Source organism: Neolamprologus brichardi, chromosome 3, assembly GCF_056152115.1.
Source record: "Neolamprologus brichardi isolate AB-2024 chromosome 3, ASM5615211v1, whole genome shotgun sequence".
Classification (NCBI taxonomy): Eukaryota; Metazoa; Chordata; class Actinopteri; order Cichliformes; family Cichlidae; genus Neolamprologus; species Neolamprologus brichardi.
In genome coordinates, this window is record NC_142106.1 from 13,183,084 (window position 1) to 13,208,849 (window position 25,766).

A 25,766-nucleotide genomic window follows, 5' to 3' on the forward strand; every position below is an offset into this window, starting at 1 on the left:
AAACTACATTTCCGCGAAAATGACGTCACTTCCGGTTTCGGGCAGGTCATGGCGGACATGCGATAGTTCACGCTGACGTCTATTCTAACGTAGGAAGTGTTATGAACAGCTGATCGGATCGGCAAAGCGTGTTTCTGGAATATTATGTTACCCACCACCTGCTTTTCCCTGTGTGGATAAGTAATGTCTGTGTGGCACTGAATCTAAATCAGTCACACAGTCATTTATGAGGCAACATAATGAAGCTCTGTTAGCACCATTTTACTATCTCGCTCTCATTTTCTCACCTTTGCAGCTTGTTGTCTTTGTAACAGCTGTTCTCTTACTCATCTGCCTCCCTCCTGCTTCTTGGTGCGTGTGTGTGTCTGCCTACCTCCCTCTAGAAGTGGCTGTTCTTGAGTAGTATGTAACCTGCACCTCTCCAAGCAAATAAAATGTATCGCCAACTGCTGCACCTGTAACAGACCGAAAACCAAAACAAAGATACGACATGTGGGACGCAAAAATGAGAAATACATAAATCACCAATCTTCTTATTGTGTGTGTGAGTGAGAGAGTGTCACAAATATATGTGATAATGAGGGTGTTGAAGCTGCAGCAACATCCCCCAGAAGCCTGAAGGTAGACAGAGGTGAAACCGGGACAACCGGGCCCCAAGAGTACCAAAGGCCCGACAAATAACCGGATTATTTGTAACCTAAAAAGTGTCATCTTTGCCTTAAAATGTGCGTGACATATCCCAAAAATATGACACCGACAGTGACAGTAACAAACTGATCAGGTCTGATTGCAGAATGCTGTGTGGGGACTTTCACCTGCTACTGTAGGGTCTACCTTACAGTAGCAGGTGACTGTTGTTGTGATTTGGGGCTGTATAAATAAAACGGAACTGAAAACTGAACCTGCCCCAAATTTCATTGCATCATGCTTAACTGCAGTCAAAAAGCACAAAGACCAACTAGTCTGACTGGTTTCTTTGGCGGGGCCCTGATGACTGCTAGGAACAGAGGGGGCTGGACATAAATTTGACATACTTAAAGTCTAAGATTACATGAAAGAGGTGCAGTTAACCATGGCTCTCCAACAGTTTGTGTGCTGCTTCACTGTGGTGATCATTTTCTTCTGCGAAGGTGAGAAAATGATTTGATTGGTTGTTCTCTTTCTTTAAAGCAAAGACATGTCACTTAAAGATGAACTGGTAGGTTAATGTTTAAAGGTTTTATGTCAAAATTATCAACATCATCAATGAAAATTGAAAGTTTGTCTCAGAAAAGATGCAGATTTTCTTAAAAGCTGTTTTAAATATAGAAACTAGACCTAAAGATCTACAATCCCCTCCCCCTAAAAAGTGTTGTGTTTAGTGTCTGTGAAGGTTCTCAGTCATCCAGGTCATCGTAGTCAAAGGAGCTTGCAAAGAAAAGCGTCTGGACTTCTTTAAGTTACTTGAAGACGTCTCACCTCTCATCCGAGAAGCTTCTTCAGTTCTAAGGTCAAATGGTGGAGAGTCCCAGATTTAAACCTAGTGGGAGTTTCCCCCCACAGAGGGACAAAAGGACCCCCTGATGATCCTCTAATCGCCTGAGCCAAGGTGTGAAACTGGGTGTGGGTCCCAATCAGCCTGAGTTTTGGGTGAGTTCATTGTGAAACCTGGCCCCACCTTATCATGCGAATTCCTGAGGTCAGATGGCCCAGAACAGAGGCGGTGGTTTACGATACCAACTAAAACATCTTCAAGTAACTTAAAGAAGTCCAGACACTTTTCTTTGCAAGCTCCTTTGACTGTTGTGTTTAGTGCGATCAGTTCTTCAAGTTCGAAGAAAGCAATCAGTGCTTACTTTCACAGATTTAACAGGTGTGTCTGTGTTTTCTCATTTTCAGGTTGTCACTCACAGCAGCCCAGTAAGCATCCAAAGACATTTGAACCTTGTCTTCCTTCTGTCAGCTGTACAGTAATGAGCACATTTAAAAATGTGATGTCCACATTTGAGTGTGCTGACTTTGGTTTTTCTATAAACTGTGAAATGATTTTGTTCAGTAAAATCTTCCAGTTGTCTGACACATTTGTGGGTCACATGTAAACCAGTCTAATGTTAAAACAACATCCACATGAATGTCACTGCTCAGGATCTCCCAGCAGAGCATTGATCAGTGTTATCTCTCTGAGTGGTTTTAATGTGGTGGCTGATCTGTTTAGCTGTGCTCTCTCTTCTCTTGTCAGCATGTGGCAGAAGTGCTGTGAACAGCAGCAACATCACAGGAGTTCGTGACGCTGCACCAGGAAATTGGCCCTGGTTCGCTTTTGTAAACAATATTGCTGCAGGGTCTCTGATCACCAACCAGTGGGTGCTGACAGCTGGAACCTCCACACCAACGTGAGTCACTGCTGCCAGTTTACACTTTGTTGAGGAGTAATATGATGATGAAGGTGAAGTTCAATATTTATGTGCACTAGAGATTTTTTTTTTTTAAATATTTCCTCACTTCTTTTAACATTTAAAAACAACAGCTGTTACAAAAATTGCTGAACGGCAAAGTACAGAGTTGTCTGCACAACAATCAAACCAGATGTCACATTAATTTAATTTCATCCAAGTCATTGTTTTTTCGGAGCATTGATTTGTCAAAGATATGCTGTCACATGAAAATATTGACCTCATTCTGTCCATTCATGTCAGAAGATGGTTAGCTTAGCGTAAAGTTTTTAAACGGGGAACCTGCAGCTAATAAATACAACTACGCACCTCTGTAAGGCTCATTAATGAACACATGCTGGGAAAGACTCAGTCACACGGTCATTTGTTTTGTGAGTTTTCTTTGTCAGCTGACCTCACGTCACAGTCGCTGCTCACTTCAAAAACATATAAACAGATTTACATGAGTTACATGAGCTCTGTGGCTGATATCCAAACCCTGCACTCTGTAATGTCAGCATTCAAAAGAGAACTTAAGGACTGGCATAAATTGACTTTGGTGTCTGCACTCTAACACTGACCACGCTCTGCACCAGTCCAACACAGAGCAGCTCTGTAACCTTCACCACAGTCCTGCAAACTAACCAGTTTAACCTGAACTAATCTGATGCTTTCATGCAACTTTTGGAAAACACTGAATTATCAGCAGCACAATCACTGATCCAAGATCTGATTTTAGAAACTCTAAAATGAATCATAAAGATGTAAGTTACATATCCGGACATGTTGGAAAAAGTTCCTGCTTTAAGATCACACACAGTTTGTGTGTTTGCTGATGTTTGTTGAGCTTGCTCCTCTACAAACACTAGATCTCCATGCAGCACCTGAAACATAAACTTACTCAGTGTTATGGATGAATACACACACACACACACACACACACACACACACACACACACACACACACACACACACACACACACACATGACAAAGGGCTGAAAGGAAAAAGGAAACTCGTGACATTGACTGCTTTGCTCTGTGACAATGATCAACATGGGGCACAATAAAAATATCTGTTGTGTGTGAAGGGATTACAGGAGCATGGTGGTCTTGCTGGGCAGCAACGGCCTGTTAGATCCAAGCCCAAATACAGTGAGGCTGAACGTGATAAACGCCACCTGCCATCCTGGATTCGACTTCTTGACTCGTGAGAAGAACATTTGTCTTCTGAAGCTGTCGGCTCCTGTGAATTTCACAGACTACATTCAGCCGATCTGCTTGGCCTCAGAAAACAGCACTTTCAACAATGAGACCAGCAGCTGGGCCATCGGCTTTGGTCACATTGGTAAATCATAAAATATTTATTTGATTTTACAGCATTGTGTTGGAGTCTTTAGAAAAGCCTGATGTTTAAATTCTCTCCAAACAGAGATATTGATCGATAACCTGCAGGAGGCAAAAGTATCAATAGTGGGAAACGATGTGTGCAAAGCCAGATATCCATGGATCCCAGACAGCGTCATCTGTACAAGACAGACGAGTTCATGTTGGGTGAGCACAACTTTATTTATTATAACCTGTTGTTGACTGTCACTGAGATAATCTCATCTTTAGTCACACTTTGGTTTACTTGTTTTACTGTCGTTGTCTATAAATATTCATATTTAATCAAAGGTCTTTTTTTTTTTTCTTTAAAAAAACCCTCTAATTTATTTGATGAAACTGATTCCTTTAAAAGAGCTGTCTGAAACTTTCTGTCTGTGGAATCGTCACTTTCATTTGCATCAAAGCAGCTGAAATGGATTCACAGTGGTTCATGTTTCCTAACTGGACAGACTGACATCCATTAAGTTTTACTGAATGTGATATACTGTGATGATCAACTAGTCCCTTAATTTATTTGAGCAGTTTGTAACAAGACTACCAACAAAGTTAAAACTTTCTCAAGTGAAAAAGGTCGACTTCTAAGAGTTACACATCTGTCCTAATAACTTTCATCACTGTCTTTCCACAGGATAAACTTGGAGCGCCACTCATGACTCAGAGTAAATCAGTCTGGCTCCAGAGTGGAATTTTCAGTGTGCCTGGATGCACTTCATCTCCTTCAGTCTACGCTCCTGTGTCCCAGTACCAGAAATGGATCAGCGACACAGTTACAGGGACACCACCAGGCTTTGTTACCTTCACCTCCCCACACAGTTCATTACAAACCACTGCTCCTCCCACAGGTCCTCCTACCACTCCTACTGCCCCTCCCACTTCTCCGACATGTGTGGGTGTGTTTTGCAGTGGTGAAAACCTGATCCACTTCACTCACTTCTCCTCTCTGTGTGTTCTCGTTGTGTTGCTCCATGTGTTTGCTGGAACTGTTGGAAACTAGATCAACACATTTACTCAAGTTCAATACAAACATGAATAAGATGTCTTAACCAGGTAGAAGAGCTTTGCAATAGCATAAAAACATCATCCTGCCCCTCAGATGGAGTCCCAACCCATTTTCTAAAAAAGATTATTAAGGTAGTCGGTCCTGATATAAAATATCAGGACCGACCGACCGAAGGATTGTATTTGAGCAGCTACAATCCTTTCTAAACAGTCATAATATTTTTGAGAAGTTCCAGTCGGGCTTCAAAACCCACCACAGCACAGAAACTGCCCTCTTAAAAATGCTTAATGATATTTTATTAATCACTGACTCAGGAGATCCAGCTGTGCTCCTGCTCCTAGTCTTAACTGCAGCCTTTGATACTGTTGACCACAGCATTCTGCTCTCCCGTTTGGCGCAATGTGGTATCAAAGGTATCCCCTTGGAATGGTTTAGGTCGTACCTCAACGAGAGGACTTTTTCCTTGAGCCTTGATGATTTTATTTCTTCCCCAGCTCCTTTTACTTGTGGTGTCCCGCAGGGATCCGTATTAGGCCCAATTCTTTTTTCAATCTATATGTTGCCCCTAGGCCTAATCTTTAGGAAGCATATATCTGCTTTCACTCATATGCCGATGACACCCAGATTTATCTTCGGTTTAATAGAAACACCTCTACGCCCATGAAATCGTTAGTCAAATGTCTCGACAAAGTTAAAACCTGGATGGCCTCAAATTTTTTTTACCTTCAACGAGGATAAAACAGAGGTAATTATTTTTGGACCAAGCGGTAATTTCAATGCCCCAGATTTGGACTTATGCAACCTAACATGTGCTGTTAAAACGCATGTAAAAAACCTGGGGGTTTTCTTGGATAGCAAACTTACATTTGAGAAACAAATTAATTCAGTTGTCCAGCGGTCCTTTTTTAAATTAAGGCTCCTATCCAAAGTGAGATCTTTTCTATCCTATAAAAACTTGGAACGAGCAATTCACGCGTTTGTTTTATCTCAACTGGATTACTGCAATTCACTTTATGTGGGTGTCAGTCAGTCCAGCTTGGCCCGGCTCCAACTTGTACAGAATGCTGCAGCTCGCCTTTTGACTCGTGTGAAGAAACACTAACATATTACTCCGGTGCCTGCTTCCCTTCATTGGCTTCCAGTCCGTTTTAGAATTAAATTCAAAATCTTACTTTTAACTTATAAAGTGCTAAATGGCCAGGGACGGGACTATTTGTCTGACCTTGTGCAGCTGTATACGCCCTCTAGAGCCCTTCGATCAAGTGATCACCTACTCCTTACTTTACATAAGTCTAGGATGGTTCATAGAGGAGATCGCGCATTTGCGGTTGTGGCACCGAAAATGTGGAACGATCTACCTCTCCACATTAGAAAGACCCCAACTGTTGCTCTTTTTAAATCACATCTTAAAACATATTTTTTTACTCTGGCTTTCGAAACTGTAGGGGAGTTACCAATTCTTTTATCCTAATCTGTTTTAATTTTTATCTGTTGTTGTTATTAATGCCACTGTTTAATTGTTATGTTGTACAGCACTTTGGTCAACGCCCTGTTGTTATTAAATGTGCTTTATAAATGAATAAATGAAATGAAATGAAATGTATATTTATAGTAAGTATAATATGGGAACATCTCCAAACTGTCTCAAGTGTAAGGTCAGAGTGGGCACTAGATTCCACTGCTTGTGGGAATGTGCTATTATCCAGTCATTTTGGAAAGAGGTCTGCGCCAATATTAGTACAGCCATTGGTCATCAGGTGACAGAAAACCCATTAATGTGTATATTGGGATATATTCCCGTGTCACTGGTACAACATGAGCATGTAATTCAGTCACTGTTAATGTTGGCCAGGAAAAGCATTATGTTGAGATGGGTGGGGGCTGAGCCTCCCTCCATTTCTCTATGGAAGTCGCTAATCCATCGTTCCAATCAACATAGCGGGCAGCTTTGTGGGGATTTGAACAGCTGTTTCTGCTTTCTTTATTCTTCGATAAGCCTGGGACTAGCCAGCGCCGATCAGCAAGAACCCTGTTATCATGGTTCCAAAAAGATAGATGTCTTCAATGGGCTCTCCCAAACCCAGGCTTCTCGTCGAGAAGAGGGTGTCAATTGCATTCAGGGACCAGTTGATCAAATCCATAATTCCTTTTTAGGTTTTAGAGAACAGACTGTGAGACTCTTCCAGGGTAGAGGGAGAAAAGTAGACAAGACAGAGACATGAGAAAGCCAAGCAGGAAGGATAAGGGAAGGGAGAGGAAGAAAATGCGACCGCCTTTGTCAAGAGGCAGAGAGAAGAAGAACTGAAACAGTTTGCTGTGATTTATTCTGTTCCTGTCATAAATAAGAGTCTGGCAGCACTTTACTCTCCTTCCACATTCTTAGGAAGGAAGTTAAGAAGAGTGGGTGAGTCGTCTTTCTCTGTGGGCCCAACATCAGGCAGCAGCGACGCCTTTTTAAAAACCCAGCTCACTGCTTCACAGTTCCACCTGTCAGTTTCTGCTCTCTGTGCTGGGATTCCCAGAGGAGGTTCGGCGTGGTGGTGTTTTCCCCTGTCGAGGGTTCAGTTTTTGTGGCCTGATTTTAACGTGAGTCATCCTCTGATACGTATTTGGAGTTTCATCTGACGATGGAAGCTGGTATATTATTTCTGTTCTGGGTTTTAGCCAGTTTATAATCCTTAGGAAAAATCCCCACAAAACACTTAAAAGTGATAAAAATTCATTCAGATTTTGCAATTTGGTGACGCATCCATCGGATACTCCAAGATGAGCTGACAGAGTTCCTCTGACAGCTGAAGACAGATGCTGGGACCAAACAGGAGGATCCAAAATCATGTAATGTACCACTGACAGACAGACAAAGGACAAAACATCAAGAAATCCTAGCAGTGGCTAGAAAAAGGCCCGATTAAAGGGACAGCCCAGAGGCTCTGATCACGGCAGAGAAGAACAGGACCTAAGCATCAGATCTATAGATGCAAGAGTCTACCACAGCCAACAGGATTTTTGTTTATTGCAAAAGTTCACACATCCAGGCATCCACTGACAATTCAAGGACGAACCACATCAAACTGGGAATGCTGACTTGCATCTTAAACTCCTGGCTCTCAAAATGTGAGACTTAGAGGATGCAGAGTAAAGTCCTTAACATCAGATTAGAAAGTAAAAACAAAAAGATAGTTTTCATCGTCTCATCAGTGTTGCTCATGGGGGGTAAAGGTGCAGTAGGTCTCTCTTTGATTACAACAAAGTATAGTTCAGGACTGAGATGTGGAGAAACAAAACTGACTCTGCAGAGCGACTGACCAACATTTCAGAGCATGAGATAAGATAAGACTGCAGTGACTCACAGAAACATAGAAGCCAAACAATTAAAGTCAGTTTCATTTATATATCACAAAACCACAACAAAGTGGCCTCAAAGCACTTTAAATTGTAAGGTAAAGACTCTACAGTAATAACAATGATCCACGTGTGTGGATCTTTTTGCTTCACCTCATGGAATTGAATAGAATAGCCCTTTATTGCCATTGTACTAGAGTACAATGAGTAAAATGAGTAAAAAACAAACTCAAACAGTTTTGTAAGCACATCCTGTTCCTATCCTTCCCCTCCGCCTCTCTGTCCTACTAAGAATCTGAGGTATAAATCATCTTCAGCAGTCTGAGAAAGGGAAGTGTCAAAAATTATAAGTAAATAAATAAAGTTATCTGCCCTCACAAGATTTTTTCCAATCGCCTACAAGAGTGTGGACAGACTGAGAAGACAGTCATCTCAATCATCAGTGAAAAACACGACGTAGTTAATTACAAAACGAAAATCCAAACACACATATCGCAAGATGCCCATTTCTAGGCATGGGCCGGACGTGTTGTTGTCTGAAGGTGATACTGATGCCAATTTGGCACGAATGGTAACGTAATCTTATTGAAATTTACAACATAGTGAAAGGTCTGTTATCTCCAGCTTAAAGCTCAGGCAACCAGAGACCAACAATTGGCCACATCTTGCAACTTCTACTAACATGGCAATAAATAAACGTGAAAATAAATAAGAATAAATCAGCAGAAAAAATAAATAAAGCAAAACTAACACACAAACCGAGTGACTCGACTTCTTGTAGTGACCCACTTCGTCTTTGTTTACCTTTTGATAGTAAAGTTATTGCAAAGCAAATATGATCGAGTTTCCTGTAAATGTCCCTGAACGGCCCTGCTGGAAGCTGAGGTGTGTTTGAGGCGGGAGCGTTCACAGCTCTGTTACAAAGTTTTCACAGAATTCCACGTCCACTAAAGCCATTTCATTCTTTTTCTTCCACTCTGGGATTATTTATCTTTTATTTATCCAGGTGAAAGTGTCACTGAGGCTAAGATCACATTTCCAAGACAGACCTGCCATCATGGCAGCAAAAGTTACAACACATAAAATATTCCATACAAACAAGTGAGTACAAACAAACAAAGGTTATATTGGTTGCTTTACACATATAAAACACACAGACAAGAGGGAACAACCCAGGGTTTAGCAGGCGAGTTGCAACAATCAGTGTCTCTTTTTGCTGCTGGTTGTGAACATGGATCGCACCAGACAGTGAAGTGCAGCCAAGCTGGTTTTCATACCTTGCACATGTTTTGTGTGAGCTTGAGTGTAAAATGTGAACATTTCAAAGACTTAAGTAATTGTTTAAACCACCTTACTGTTCTTTCACCATCTGCAAACTGATCTGGAGCATAAATGAGATTCAGAGAAATCAGAATAGTTTATTAATCCCAGAGGGAAGTATGTGAGCACAGTTCCTCCAATAAATAAGAAAATAACAAACAAGGTAAATTGCAATATTCAATAATACAAACTATCACAAAATAGTTCTTATATATAAATGTCCCAATATATATCACATCAAACTGAAATATAAATACACTTTCAATTAGGCTGTCCCTCTTAATCACTGTTTTTTTCTCCGTAGAGGATGTGCAGACATTAAAGGTGTACCTCCTTGTACATCCTTTAATCATTTCTACTGGCAGATTTCCAAAATCTTCCCAAAGTTTTACTTAAATGAGGTTCAGGATTATGGAAAAATGGGGCTATGACAGTGTGCTGGTTGTAAGTAGCAAATATGAGCCTGTCCAGAATGATTGTAATGCACTAACCAACAACACGAATCCAACTATAATTTGGGGTGTGCAGTATTTCTGGATTCTTTTCTTTTCTTTTAGACGAGAAAGAAGTGGAGGTTGGAGAGGATGCAACTCTCGATTGTCAGGGTTCCCATGAAGGGAACATCTTACGGGTAGCATGGACCAAGAGTGACCTGAAAGCAGACGATTATGGCTTCTTTTACCGGGAAGATCATCCTTACAAAACATACCAGCATGAATCTTTCAAAGGTTGAGTGGAGCTGGGAGACCCAAACATGAAAAGTGGAAAAATGTCCATCATTCTCAACAACGTCACCGTTAACGACACTGGAACATATGAGTGCCACATCTCATATGAAACAAATCACAGCCAGAGATCTGAGATGAAGCAGGAAACCAAGCTGAAAGTTACACCTGCAGGTGAGTTGAAGCCTCGAGTGTGTCCTCTATAACCGTTTGTCCCTCGATGAGCAAGACTAGCAGGTTAAATCAAGAGTAAGAATTCACTCTTCCTGTTTTCATCCATGTTAAAGTGAATTGTTAAATGTTGTCATTTTTATGCTTACCACCTCTACATTGTTTCAAACTCTGTGTTCAAAGGCATTCCTTTGTACCCCTCCCCAGCATCTCGAGGTTCTGGGGGGAGGCTGTAGTGTTTTATCACAAGCACATCCCATGTGAAGGTTTGTTTGATGTTTGGTAAACTTCCCTTTTTATGGTTTCACTGTGTTGTGTATGGTGAACCAATACAGGAATTGAACCATATATTGGGTGTGGGGGAGATTACCCCCTTTATGGCCAGGATGTTGTTAGAAACAGTTGTAATCAGGAGGTCACACAAACGCACGGCCATGACACACACACACACACCTAGTTGAGGAGCTCCAAGAGCTGGTTCTGACCAAAACTTCCCTCGTTAGCGAGTGAAAAGACCAGTTGAAGATGTTCTGTCTTGTTTTCCGTTCGTCATGAGGAATAAGTCTCTAAACTACTACAGCAATCCATTTTATTAGTCATGTCCTTGCTTCAGGTATATACTCTTATGATTGTACATTTATTGAACTGGTTTATTAGTAAAATATCAACTTCCAACAATGCCAAGATACGTGCATCTATCCACTTTCCTCCTGTTCTGCTACTACTGTGTGAAGCACAGCTAAGCAGACAGACAGCTCTCTGACCAGTGACAGGTGTGCTGTCTACTTTATTAAGACAGCCCTTCAAAATGCAAAGTAAAACTAACAGACATCAGGAAACATATACCTCAGTCTCAGACTCGACGCACTTATGGTATCAATTTCAATATCCTACGTCACCTTATTCTCAAGTTATCCCATTGACAGGATTTTTTTTTTAATTTGACCTCCGACCTCGAGGTTGATATCCCTTAAATTTATACTTGTCTGAGAATTTTAGTAGCTACACCTGTGGTTCAATTTCTAAAATCTGAGGAGACTTCCTTCTCGAGTCAGTGCATTCACAAAGTTGTCAGAAAACTTGACCTCTGACTAGGGATGGGTATCGTTTAGGTTTTATCCGATACCAGTACCAAACCGGTACTTTTGAAACGTGCCGGTGCTTAAACGGTGCTGAACCAGTGCTTAAAGAATAAAGAACACAAACTTTGTCCAAAAACCTCTCATGTTCAGCTGTTTTTTTGTAAAAAGACAACAATGTTAGCCTTTTCTGCAGCTATAGGGGATTTATGGTATCACTCTTGGCTGGAAGCAGTGCTTAAAAAATGGGGGAAAAAAAACACAAACTTTATCCAAAAACCTCTCATGTTTAGCTGTTTTCCACTTTTTCTTTGGTCATTTTAGCCTTTTTGGCCAGGGTGAAGGGAGTATCTGCCATCAAACAAGAAGACAGCCGCATGTAGCTATGATGATGTTTGCTAGTTCACCTTACATGCATTAATGTAATAACGTGGTTAGCCTACTCAACGTAAATTACACACGAACAACATTAAGCTACTCACGCAGAGAAGAACGGCTGCTGCTGCCATCATCATCCTCATCATTTCTGCTACACTGGCAGGGCTACGGCTACACCTGCAGTAGATGTGCACGGTGTGAGGTCTCGCAGCAAGCTATCAAATATGGCGCATTTATCTGCTATGCATCGCCAGGTGTTTCATCAGATTTGAGGTGTTACCTCCTTTGCACAGTATCACCTTAAAGCACTTGTTGCAGGCTGCTGAGTTTGCATCTTTTGCTGTGAAGTACAGCCAGACTTTTGACCGCTTCGCCTTGGGCATTTTTAATCTGTAGATCTGCTCTAAAAGAACGTACGTACCTGGGCCCGCCTACTACGCTTGCAAAGGTAAAATGATTGGCTGGAATCCAAAGTGTATGACATCTCAGGAAATAAAGCACTGAAATGTGCGCTGCTTTTAGGTCTGGTTACTACCGTTTATGTCAGAACCGGTGCCATGATGGCACCGGATACCGTTACCCATCCCTACCTCTGACCCCTTGAGGTCAAGGTCACTGAGATTCAAACTTGTCTGAGATTTTTACTAGCTACACCTATGGTATTAATTTTAAATTCCACTTCCTTCTCAAGTTATCACAAACTTGAGTGTCGACAACAATCCCTCATGAATGTTTTACAGCTTAGGGGTAGAAAACAAGGTGCAATGAGACCTGAAGTTACATAGTAGCCTGTTTCTTAAAATTAACTTCCCTAAAAATCACAATTGTATGTAAAGTACCAAAAAAATAATAAACATGTCAAAAGCTCAAAATACTCCCAGGCAGCGTTTTCCACAAAGTCATAAATAAGGATGGAGTTGGGTTCATTCATGACTCTTCAACCATCACAAGCGCACATGTGAGAAATATTTCCTGCTTCTGACTCTGCCTAGCCGCTACTAGCTATCGCAATGCAACCTATGAACAGACAAAGCAATAGCGCCTCCTGCTGGTGAGATTTAACCCTGCACACTTCCACTTATTAAATTCGAGGTCAAGGTTGGAGTTGAGTTTATCCCAGGTGCCAGAAGACTACAGACACCCTGGACAGGTTGGACAGGTTGCCAGTTGGACAGAAAACCATCAACACCAGTTTAGACTCACCAGTTTACCTAACGCGTGGATTTTTCCAACTGTGGGAGGAAGCTGTCAAGAACCTACGGCCCCAGCTGGCTGGCCACCGCTGTGTTACCCTGAGTGCTTTAAAACAAGTGTTACAACGAAAGTAATGAAAGCGAGAGTGAAAGTCACTTTGTGGCCACTCTGAAAATCCGTGTGGCAACATTAAACCAGTTCAGGCCACAGTAGATAGATTTAGCTGAGGGTTGAAAAGGTTTTCAGCGAGAATCAGGAAACAGGTCATGATTCACAGTGAAGCTGGTTCCTGTTCTTCACTCATCACCTACCTAACACACCTGACACCTCTCGTCTTTTTCTCCCCTGCAGTTCAAAGACAAGGAACCAGGCCTTTTTATTTTCAGTATGTTTGTGTGAATTTCCCTCCATATCAGATACAAAACAGCTGCTCCACATTCATAAAACGAGTGATATAGAAGTTTCAGTGGTGGAAGATTAGAGTTGGAGAGCCTGTTGTTGCACTTAAGTGTCAGTAGATGGGAGCACGAGACTATGGTCGACACAGCAGACAGAACGTTGCAAGCTGGTGACTTTACCTACATACAATGCTGACCCAGTGCTCTGTCAGACTAACAGACTTTTTTCAAATGACCACATGATTATAAACAGATGCATCACTGATGCATTTACTCCCAAAGATCATTTCCCCTTTATTCTTATAAGAAGTCATGGGGGAGATGGAGTAACTCATTTTAAATAATGTGTGGATGTCTCCCACACAATATTTGCCCAAGTGCTCTGATGTGTCTTTATTTTATTTTATTTATTTTATTTTTTATTTATTTTTTTTTGGGGGGGGGGGGGGGTGGGGGGGTGGGGGCATTTTGCAGTCTGGAGGATCGGGCCCAGATGCTGCGATAGCGTCTGCCAGATGGAAGGAGAAAAAAGTAAAGAAAGAGTCCACGTGAGAGGTGTGAGGGAGGAGGCTGCATCAGCAGGAAGCCTTGCTGATGCAGCGCTTGTGAAAGATGTCCTGTAAGAGAGAGAGAGAGATGTTCTGATGAGTTTGTCAAATAGTTTTTGGGGGATAATGGTGTTGAGTGCTGAGCTAAAGTCTATGAACAGCATTCTGACATAGGTGTCTTTCTTGTCCAGGTGGGAGAGGGAGAGGTGAAGAGCAGTGGAAATAGCATCCTCAGTCGACCTGTTCAGCCGGTATGCAAACTGCAGCAGATCCAGTGATCTGGTGGCACATGTCACATGTGGCAAGACAAGTTTCATGAAGCACTTCGTGATGATGGGGGTCAGGGTGATGGGACAGTACTCATTAAGGCAGGACACTGAGGATTTCTTTGCACCGGGATGATGGTGGTGGACTTGACCAATTCCTGAGTTTTGTTTTCTTTCTCTATAAGGTGATAATGGGTTGCCTGTCTCATTTAAGTTAATTAATAATAGAAACATTAATAAAACCCTTTAATTGAGCCGTTTTGCCTCCCTGTCTCCTTTTTTCAATGCAGACTAAATATTTAATGATAATAATAATACATTTTATTTGAAAGCACCTTTCAGAACACTCAAGGACACTGTACACAGCAGAATAATAAAAGCAACATAAAAGCAAGCAGTTTACACATTTTCAAGCATAAGACATAAAACAAATTTAAAATAGCAGAGTGGAGAGGTTATGTAGGATAAGCTATTTTGAACAAGTTTTGAGTTGGGACTTAAAGAGAGAGAAGGAAGAGATATTTCTTAAATCAGGAGGTCGGGAATTCCAGAGTCGTGGAGCAGGGCAGCTGAAAGCCCTGCTCCCCATGCTAAATGGTAAATGACCTGTATTTGTATAGCGCTTTAATTGGACCGTAAGGACCCCAAAGCGCTTTACACAACCAGTCATCCACCCATACACACAAACATTCATGATGGCAGCTACATTGTAGCCAGAGCTTCCCTGGAGCACACTGACAGAGGCGAGGCTGCCGGACACTGGCGCCACCGGGCCCTCTGACCACCACCAGTAGGCAACGGGGGAAGTGTCTTGCCCAAGGACACAACGTCCGAGACTGTCCAAGCCGGGGCTCGAACCTAATCTTCTGATTATAAGACGAACTGCCAACTATTGAGCAACTGTTGAGCTACGATCCCCTTGGTGGCAAGACGGGTAGAGGGGACAGAGAGAGAAAGAGAAGAAGAGGATCTAAGACACCAAGATGGGCTGGTGATCTGAACCAGGTCAGAGACACATGGAGGAGAGAGATGATGAATAGCCTTAAATGTATACACGAGTATTTTGAAATTGATACAATATTTGACCAGGAGCCAATGAAGCTGCTGCAGGACAGTATTGATGTGGTGGATAGCAGGAGTCCTTGTGATGATACGAGCAGCAGAGTTCTGGACGCCTTGGAGCTTGTGGATGGATTTTGAGTAAGACCAAAAAATAAGTGAATGACAGTAATCGATCCGGGAAGTAACAAGGCTATGGACAAGAATGGCAGTGGCATGTGGAGTGAGAAAAGGACGGAGCTGATTAATGTTGCACAATTGAAAATATGCAGACCGAGTGGCATTATTAATGTGTGAATTGAAAGATAGAGTACTATCGAGGATGACACCCAAACTTTTCACAGAGGAAGAAACGAAGGCGTGCACCGAGGACAGCATGAGTAGTTGTGACTGACAGGTGCCTACAACATAAATCATTAGAAACTGAAATCTATGCATGTGTTTTTAATGTTTGCTGCGACCTGACGGTCAGTTTTTAGTGCAAACTACAAACATTCTGATAGAAGCATAGATCAAACACTGCAGTAATTAAAACCCAACAAGAGCAAAGGCCTCTGGATAGAGTCTTTGCAGTTTGCTGATGGCGTCAGTGAAGTCTTTCGTGGCAGTTTCAGCATTTTCATCTGGTGCTACATAAACTACAGAAGATGGGTCTGCACTGGATAATCAACAACACAATTATCTATCTACATCAGAGCAGTAAGTGCGCACACTATCAGACATGTGCACCAGGATTTAATGTAGAAGCACAAACCACCGCTCTGACACATTGTTTGGGAGCTCATTACTTAACCAAACATCCATGAAAAACATGTAATGAGCAGCAGTGGATAACCTTGTGAGGCTTACAAACAGAACATCAAATCTCAAACAGTACACTTCATTTTGAAGATCTACAATCTACAGTGTGATAATGTGGAGTGTAGCTTAGACGAAGACCCATAGAAGCAGAGTGCAGGGACAGTAAACCAGCAGTTTATTTAAGGCTGATAAAAACCATCAGAATGAACATTTAAAAGGGAAGTAAACAAATTTGATGTCGAGGACACAAACACCAAAAGGCACTGAGGAAACAGTAAGACACAACAAGCGAAAAAGGAAGACTGAAGCTATAAGTACACAAAGGCTAATAAGGGTAATCACATGAGAATGAGGTCAGGGATTATCTCCACGTGCAGGTACCCTCCAACCAACTAGAGGACCACGCCTCTCTCAACAGGCTAAAGGAGATAAGAACTGAAGGTCTCACAGATTAGGTCCTTTGAAATATATTCTCATCCCTTTTACCTTTGGACATGTCAGGCCTTTCACCTGCAGCTCTGCTCTGCTCCTCAATCGGTGAAAAAAAAAAGGTCTAAAGACAGATGAGGAGAGAAGGTCAGCTTAATATCCATCAGCCACACTACAATGCTCATGAGAAGTCACGTCATCCTTTTACAATTACCAGAGTCACCACCAGATGGCGCTCAAACACGACGAATTAGATCACTGCTGTTCAGGATGTCGGTCTGCAGTCTGACCTTCAAATTAACCTGTGTACTCCATCACACAACACAAACTAATGGGAGAAGCCATGTTAAACACAGGAGAAACAACTAAACTCTGAACAAAGAACAGGAGGACACAATACAGTTAAAAGTTACGCTCATGTGACACATACAAGTTTAACAGCTCTGCTTCTGAGTCAGCCCAGGATATGAATCTTGTCAGTCAGCTAGGACGCAGTGATTGAATGAAGGCTGAGTAACAGTTTCCACTGTATGACAGGGACTTTCTATGACCTGTACTGGTTGAGCCATTAAAAAATGTTTATGTCATGTCTGTAAATCATGTTTTCTTTTATTCCAAATGCTTCAAATATGAACATGACTTTAAATGTAACAACTCAGTTTCTATGGATTTGAAATGCCTCTCTCACCCAGGAAACACGCAGAGAGAGAGCGTCACCCTGTAACCATGGCAACCGTAACGCTGCCGCCTGGAACAACAGAACGTAGCTGTCAAACAAAACCCAAACAGTCCTGACCCGCCACAATATGAAACAGGGAAGTACCGCCGTGTAATCCATTTATTTCAACAAAGTAACTGTATTCTAAATACCACCTTTTTAAATGGTAACTGTAACGGAATACAGTTACTCATATTTTGTATTTTAAATACGTAACGGCGGTACATGTATTCCGTTACTCCACAACACTGCTTGTACATGTAAAACAAAGATATAGGTACATTGTGCCAACTGTGCAGGAGTTTAAAAAAATGTTGTAAAGACATCAGGAATAAACAGCAAACAGCATTTGTTCACAGACCAGGGGAAGATGGTCCTCATCAGTGAACAACAGTATAAAACACTTGTAAATATATTAACTTCTTAGAAAATATTTTATCTCATCGAGTTGTAAAGTGTTCAGTGACAAATACAGCACATAGTGTTTGTACCATTATTAACAAAGAGGAAAAAACATGAGCCACATTAGCTGTTTTTGCAGCAGCTCAAATGTGTCTACAAAACATTTGTTTTTAAAAGAAATATTTATTTATTTTAATTTTAAAAAAAAATGCATTTTAGCTACATACAGCTGTTTGGCACCAAATAAACACTTTTAGAAAAAAAAGAAATATTTTGCAGCACCTCAAACATTTTTCCAAAAATATTAGTTATTAAAATTACTCAGAGTTACAGTTTAATAAATATAATTGCATTTTAGCTGTGTTGTAGTTATGTTTTTCACTATATTCATTTTTCTTTGGGGACTAAACCATCAACTCAAACTGTAACAGTAACAGCAGACTCAAGAATCAGGTGACATTTCAGTGCAGCTCGTTTGCAGCTTCATCGCTCTGCAGGAGATCTTCACGGGTTTGTTTGTCTCTGATCTTTGTGTTAGAAGCAACAGAGACGACACTAATCAGTAAACAGTAAACTGGTTCTTATGTAACGCTTTTCTACACAACTTGCCTCATTCAAACATTCACACCAGCACTTTTTCTGTGTAAGAGCTTTCTGTCTAACATTTAGACTCCAATGACTGCATCTGAGAGCAACTTGAGCTAAGTATCTTCCCTAAAAATATTTAGGATGCAGACTGGAGCCAACCCTCCCATTAGTAGGGAACCTGCTCTACCCCCACAGCTACAACCACCCCAAACAGTAAAATCAATGCAGTTGCTACAAACACTAAAATCACTATGGCTGCTATCTGTCCAACACGCCACTTTTCTCTCTCCATGTTCCCTCCAACATCCCTGTTTTCTCTCTCAGTGTTTCCTCCACCCGAGGTATCATAAGTAGCCTGTTCCACCCTGACACTGATGGAGCTCCGCTTGTCTCTCGTTCTCCTCGTTCCGACAAAACACTCATATCTGCCCGTATCATTGAAGGTGACTTCCTTCAGAATCACTGAAGCGTCTCCATTCTTCATCTCCGGGTCTCTCAGCTTCACTCGGCCTTTGTAACACAGATGCTGATATTTTTCATAGGATCGCTGTTCTCTGTAGTACCACACGTAGTCTGTCAGCTCAGGTCTGCTCCACTCCAGCAGCTCGATGGGAGCATCTGCGAAACCCCAACACTGGAGAGTGACGTCCTCTCCCTGCTTCACTGTGATCACCTCATCTGGATCTAAACCACAACAGAAGAACAGCCATTAGTGCTTCAGCTCAAAGAAAACTAAAGGGAAAAACCCTAAAACGTTCACGTCGAAGCAAAGTGTTTCGTATGTGATTAGCAGTGTTGGTCAAGTTACTTGAAAAAAGTAATCAGTTACTAATTACTGATTACTTCCCTCAAAAAGTAATCCAGTTACTTAACTGATTACTTATTTTCAAAAGTAATTAATTACTTAGTTACTTAGTTACTTTTTAAAAACACGATTTACAGCCTGAATAGGTGATAAAGTGATAGATCTTTCAGCCCAATTCTACTTTTTCTGCATAATCATCATACAAAATGTAATCAAATGGAAAAGTCTCTTTTTAAAACTTGTTTTATCAGTTTTAATCTTTTAACTTTATGCATCAAGCAAAAATTTAATTATATGCACCATTCTCTGACTGGAAGAAATTAGTTTAACATTTAAACCTATTTTCTGCACATTCCAGGACATAAAATAAAATATTTTTTGTGTGTTTACACTCAGTCTTTCAAATAGATGCAAGTAAAACACAGCAGAAAATAAATAAAGTCAAAGACTAGCGGTCCTGTTGCTCTATTTTCACCTGTAAAGCAGGAGTAGGGTAGGCGGAGGTTTACCCTGGTGCAGGTGTGCCGCAGCGGTCAGTGGAAGAATCCGCGAGTTTCTCTGTGAGTTTCCCATTACGTCATTGCGCTCTCGGAGCTGGTTTAGGGTTTTTTTTGGTGTAAAAAGAAGTTTTCTTCCCACGCACAACGGACACTAATGTTTTTGACACTTTTTATGGAATCAAACTCAAAGTAAGGTCAGTACTTCCACGCTTTAAACGCTGCACGCTCATACTCTCTCCCACACTCGATATATGATCCATTGTTGATCTGCACACAGCTGTTGTCACGAACGTCGCACTCGCTTACGTCACTGTCATGAGACATTCTCGCAAAAAAAATCACGGTTTTAGTAACGCAGCGTTCCTACGGGAAAGTAACGGTAATCTAATTACCGTTTTTGCAATAGTAATCCCTTACTTTACTCGTTACTTGAAAAAGTAATCAGATTACAGTAACGCGTTACAAGTAACGCGTTACTGCCCATCTCTGGTGATTAGTGGACACACAGACACATCCAACAGTCAGGTGAGACTGAAAACACACAGATCTGTGGAAAGTGATTTAAACTAAGGTCAAACTTCCAAAAGAGACTTTTGTGCCAGCACAGAGGTTACTATGACAACACTGCTGTCTGTTATTCATGAGCCATGCACGTATCATTCGGCCAGGAAATTTACAGCAGAGTTAAGTTATTTAGAATGAGAGGAGAAGTTGTCATGGGAAATTACAATAAATTATTCACATAAGGGTCGCTTCATCCACACTGCTTTTGATTGTAAGACATTGATCAACTGCAAGTCCACAAAACTCATCACAACATCATCCACTGCTTCCTCCTTAAATCAAGTCAGAGAGTTTTGAACAAGTTACAGTTAAAAGTATAAAGATGAGCTTAACAAATGTAGCAACTTAAGTTTATTCTTTTGTAGAAAATAATGCCATCATAGTACATCGAGTTGAATGAGCTCCTGCCTGTGAGAACATGGTGGCATCAAACCGCTCTCGCAGTGATTACTGAGACACAAAAACGAGTCCAGTTATGATCCAGTTTCCAGCTGAAACCAAAAGTAACAATATAATATGTGAAAATGTGTGATTGTTGTGATCAGTTCACACGTGAAAAAAAAGTCGCCTCTCCTACTACTAACAATCTGAGGTATACATCATCTGCAGCCGTCTGAGAAAGACAAGTGTCACAATATTATAAATAAATAACGTTATCTGCCCTCACGTGATGCACTCCCAGGTGTTTTCGTCTTCAATCAGTCAATCAACACTGAAAAAAAGGTCTGAATCTAAAAAGACTCAAACAAATACGACTCATGTCCAACTTAGGCCACAAAATCTAAACTTTCAACATTCATGGTCATATGTCATCTTCTGACGATGATGACGAACCAAAACACGCAGATTTCCTGAATTTCATAAACTTTCTCAAATATTACGAAAACATTCGTTTGTCACCGACGATGATGACGAACTGGCGGGTCTGTTCGTCATCATCGCCAGCTGAAATCTGCGTGGGCACATGAAGCGCTGAGGAGAACATCCTACTTTGGCAAAACGTCCCACCGTAGGTTTACGCACATTTCTGCTGTCACACAGTGATTCCAGCAAAAATTAAGTAGGTATGATGGTTTGCCACTTAACTTTGCCCATCAGAGTATACTTGTAGCTCATATTCATAAAGCCAGGACGGTTTGCCACTTAATTTTGTATTGTGCGCATGCGCAGAAACAACTGGTAGGATGGATTCCCAGGACAACTGTTCACATCCAGCCTAACTTCAAGCCACTGCTGCAAAAATAAATACATACAAAAAATATAAAACACACAGACATAAATCAGCCAGATTATGTTTCTTTACCCTTTGAAAGTGAAGTCCAGATCATTGAAAATAAATATAAAACCCACGCGAGTGACATTCCTGTAGAAGATCACTTAAGGAAACTGCGTAGTTGTGGCAGATCGATCGACGTCCGACAGTAATGAGATACTTTAATGTCCGTTTCCTCTCTTGTGTGCACTGACCCGATGTGATCGAAGAGGAGACCTGTCTGTGTCTGTGTAGGAGGCGCTGCTTTTACAAGTCACACCCCAGCGGCCCCGGTTTGTTCCGCCTCTCCTTTCTTTTGATGTGTTGTCTTTATAATCTTTTCCCTTTTTTTAGGCTTTTTTTTTGTTAAAAGACGAAACATTCTCAAGGTACAAGCGCGCACGACAATTTAGCGCATGCACGAGCTGTTTCCTCTCTTATTTGCACTTGTTCACAACATTACGGGAGAAGATTGGCCAAAAATTGGTTGTGGGGCACAACGAAGATCGTTTGTGGTACCGACGTCTTACTCTGGTCAGATTTCAAACGCAAAACAGTTTAACCGTTTTTAGCATGAATGTACTTCTAATGAGGGGCGTTTATAGCCCTTTTTTTTGGACAATATATCCTGTTTGTGTGACACACTCTTAAAATATAAGAGGGGAATGTGAGGAGAAAGTACAAGGTCAGGAAGAACCAGGTAAGAAAACAGACAGGGAACAGTGACAGGCAAAACAGAAACTGTTAAACTGACAAAGAGAAAAAACCTGATTTTACTCACACAATCAGGAAGTTGTGTCCTCCCTATATTAAAGCGGCTATACAGAATCTGCAAAACAAACTGGGTTGAAACATTTTGACCCTCTTTAACAACATTCCAACATAACATTATAATTGATTGGGGAGATTAAAATTAATAATATATTTTTATGTTGTTCATCCACAACTCTACTAAAACCTCAGCCAGTAATAGGTCGACCAACTTTTGGGCCATCTAGTTGGCTGTATAACTGCCGCAGTACGTACATCACGTTTGCACACTATCAGAAAGAGCCAAACAGCCCTGGTGGAGTGAGGAGCTGTAAAGAGAAGCAGATGCTTTGTTTATATTCTAAAAATGTTTTAAGATTGTTTCAAAGATTCTGTACAGCAGCTTTAAATGTTTTCCAAAAGCACACATACACTTACCTTATCAGTGTTTCTCACGCTTTTTACAGTGTGGACCACCTGATAAAAATGTCAAGCTCTCCCAGGGACCACTATGAAAGCATGAAAGTCATAAATCTCACAACACAAAATTCCAATCTGTTACTAACATAGGTTAAAATAAAAGAAAAAAAAATTGTAAGAGCCATAGTAGTACCTGCATTAAAGATTGCGTACCATTGCGTGGTATGGTCTCAAACACAAAGAGTGAAATGTTACAATTAACCCCATAGTCTGGGTTAGTTGTAACATATCCTGGGGTGAAATGTAACACAATAAAATAAGGGTACTGACAAAACATTAACATGTAATCTTTGTTTATTCAACACATGAATGCACTTAGAGCCATTTATGTAGCTATGTGTGTGTGTGTGTGTGTGTGTGTGTGTGTGTGTGTGTGTGTGTGTGTGTGTGTGTGTGTGTGTGTGTGTGTGTGTGTGTGTGTGTGTGTTGCTGCTAAGTCAGTCATTAAAAGCTAACGACAGTCTGATTAAATGTGCTGGTTTCAAGATTTACATTAATGTTTGGCACATATTTGCTTTTGTTGATCCCCTCTCCTCCAGACTGCATTTGACCTCAAACAAACACTTGTTACACTCAACTGTCTCCAGTTGACCTGGCCTTCTTTTCCACTGTCATCTTCTTCTGAGTTGTAGATGCTGAATCATCCACACACGCTCTTTTATCTTAATTTCTGCTGCAACATTTAGATAACCAACAGTTCAGCCTGTGGTGTGACGTGTGGAGGATTTTCTTGACACACAAACTGAGTATTATACATCACAGCCGACCTGAGTGTTATATGGTTTCTTTAACATGATAATGAGTTCACTGCACTCAAATAGCCCACACTCCAGAGTCACCAAATCGTAATCTAGTAGAGCAGCTTTGGGTCGTGGTGGAACCGAGTGATGGACCAAAAATTGCAGAGAGATGTTTCCAGCACCTTGTTGAATCTCTGCCATAAACAATTAAAGCAGTATGAAGGCAAAAAAAGGGTCCAACCCAATATTAGGAAGGTGTACCTAATAAAGTGGCCAGTGAGTGTATATTACTTTAATTAAATGTGAACACATATTTGACGTTAGATTTTTGTGGTGTTCTGTGTCAGTTAAAACAGGTGTGACAGGGCTTTTTTTTAAGAGCTGAGCTCTCCTGATCCTGTGTGACGTCACTGAGCAGGTTGGATCCAGTTAGGACTTGGATGTAAGACCACCAGAGATCACCAGGTGTGAACACGCCTGCAAAAAACTAATTACAAAAGACATTTTTTGACGTTTATATGTGTGAGTGCGAATTTCCTTCCATATCAGATACAAAAACGGTGCATTCATAAAACGCGATATTAAAGTTTCAGTGGTGGAAGACTCGAGTTGGACAGCCTGTTGTTGCACTTTACTATCAGTAGATGGCAGCACGAGACCATGGTTTAATCTGGGCACAGCAGACAGAAGGTTGCAAGCTGGTGACTTTACTTACATACATGACTCGGAGTTCTGTCAGACTAACAGACTTTTTTCAAATGACCACATGATTATAAAGAGATGTATCACTGATGCATTTACTCCCAGAGATCATTTCCATTAATTCTTATAAGAAAATCCAACACATTATGCATAAAGGAGGATTATTAGTGGAGTAATAGGTTTTCCTCACTTTACAGGATCTGAACATCTATTGAAAAAGATCATAACTTAAAGCATGAATGGATATAATACTAATCCATGTAACACCAGTAAATATTATTCCTCTTTACAGTGTTTACATACTTACTTCTATTGCTATTCTATATTTGGATATTGAGTCATGCTCATTTGAACCCAACCCACGCCCACTATACACCGTGACTACAGCATGGTGAGTTTTTGCCTGCTGGTACCCATCAGTTGCCTCCAAAGACCCACAGGCTGACCAAACCCAATAACACTCTTCTTCTTCTTCTTCTTCTTTAGCGTGACGGCTGCCTTCACCTCCGGTGTCCACCATCTGGTTCGGGGTTCCCACCATGACACTCACCAATCACTTTGTGGCCAAAGAGTCTTGCAACTGCTCCAGTAATGGAGGGATGTGTGTGTGTGAGTCACAGTGAGGTACCAAGGTAGCAAGGTTGGTGCAACATACACAGGAATCACTCTATTTTTTATATATAAAACTGCACTACTCTTCTGTGGCACTAATATTACAGGAAATTAACGTGGTTAAATATATCCACCAGGTGTGATAATGCACATGTAAGTAGGAGGCGCAGGTCCTTAACTTTCCTGAAACGTCACACTCACACAGTTTGTTCTGAAACCGCTGAAAGACGTTCCTGCTGCTTCCAGTCTGTGGCTGAGGTCAAGCTATTTTTGCTCTTTGTGGATTCCCCTGCATCTCTCTCTCTGACCACAAACTATGAGCACAAAGAAGAACAAAAAGTGAGACCAAAGGTTACTGACCCCGTAAAAGTGCCAGCTCACAGTTGTAGCGTTAACAGCATAGTGTCACACAATAAACTATACATAACATTATACTTACTGGCATCATTAAAACATTGCGTTCCATCCATACTGTAGTCAAATAATATTTATAATTGTTTTATGTTTTGTTTGTCAAACAGTGAAAGAGAACAAGATGGAAACTCAATCACAGCAGCAAACATACACAAAAAACTGAAAATAATTGATAAAGACAGAATGTTGTTTAGAATATCTTTTGCAGATCAATCATAAAATATTATTAAATTATTTTTAATTCATTGATTTGGAACAAACCTCTCCTTAATTTGTGTGTTGAACCCTGTTCGGAAAAAGAAAAGTGATGTCTGGACTGAAGCTAGGTCTAAAATATGGCTCGCAGTGACAGTTTGACAGCTTCTGTTTGTCAGAGCTGTCGAGTGACTTGAGGACAGAAGAGGAAGCACATGATTAACCACAGAGCCGTCAGTCATGGAAAACATAAAGCCAACATGTCAGGATGTATACAGCTACAAAACTACTAAATTATTAACCTAATCAAACTACAAATAGAGTACACAGGTGAACAGAACAATAAAAATTATATTTACTGTCTGTACAGACACTTATGTAAAACTTGTGTCTTTCTTTACTTGTCTTATTAACCCTGCAGGGAAACTTTCATCAGAAACAGGAAACTGGAAACCTCAGAGCTGTTGTTGACAATTACATGTGGGGAAAAAAGCACTAAAAATAACACTATAAAAATCCCACAAAGCATAATAACT

General features: G+C 41.0%; 1 protein-coding gene across 1 annotated transcript; it reads left to right on the forward strand.

Annotated features, from left to right (window-relative positions):
* Positions 1-1,058: 1,058 nt before the first annotated feature.
* On the forward strand, positions 1,059-6,342 carry LOC102787330 (chymotrypsinogen B-like). Its single transcript, XM_087838892.1, has 6 exons — positions 1,059-1,130; positions 1,879-1,899; positions 2,219-2,372; positions 3,501-3,757; positions 3,842-3,963; positions 4,427-6,342. Exons 1-6 carry the CDS (start codon positions 1,073-1,075, stop codon positions 4,790-4,792), a joined length of 978 nt encoding a protein of 325 aa, XP_087695018.1. The 5' UTR covers positions 1,059-1,072; the 3' UTR covers positions 4,793-6,342.
* Positions 6,343-25,766: the final 19,424 nt, after the last annotated feature.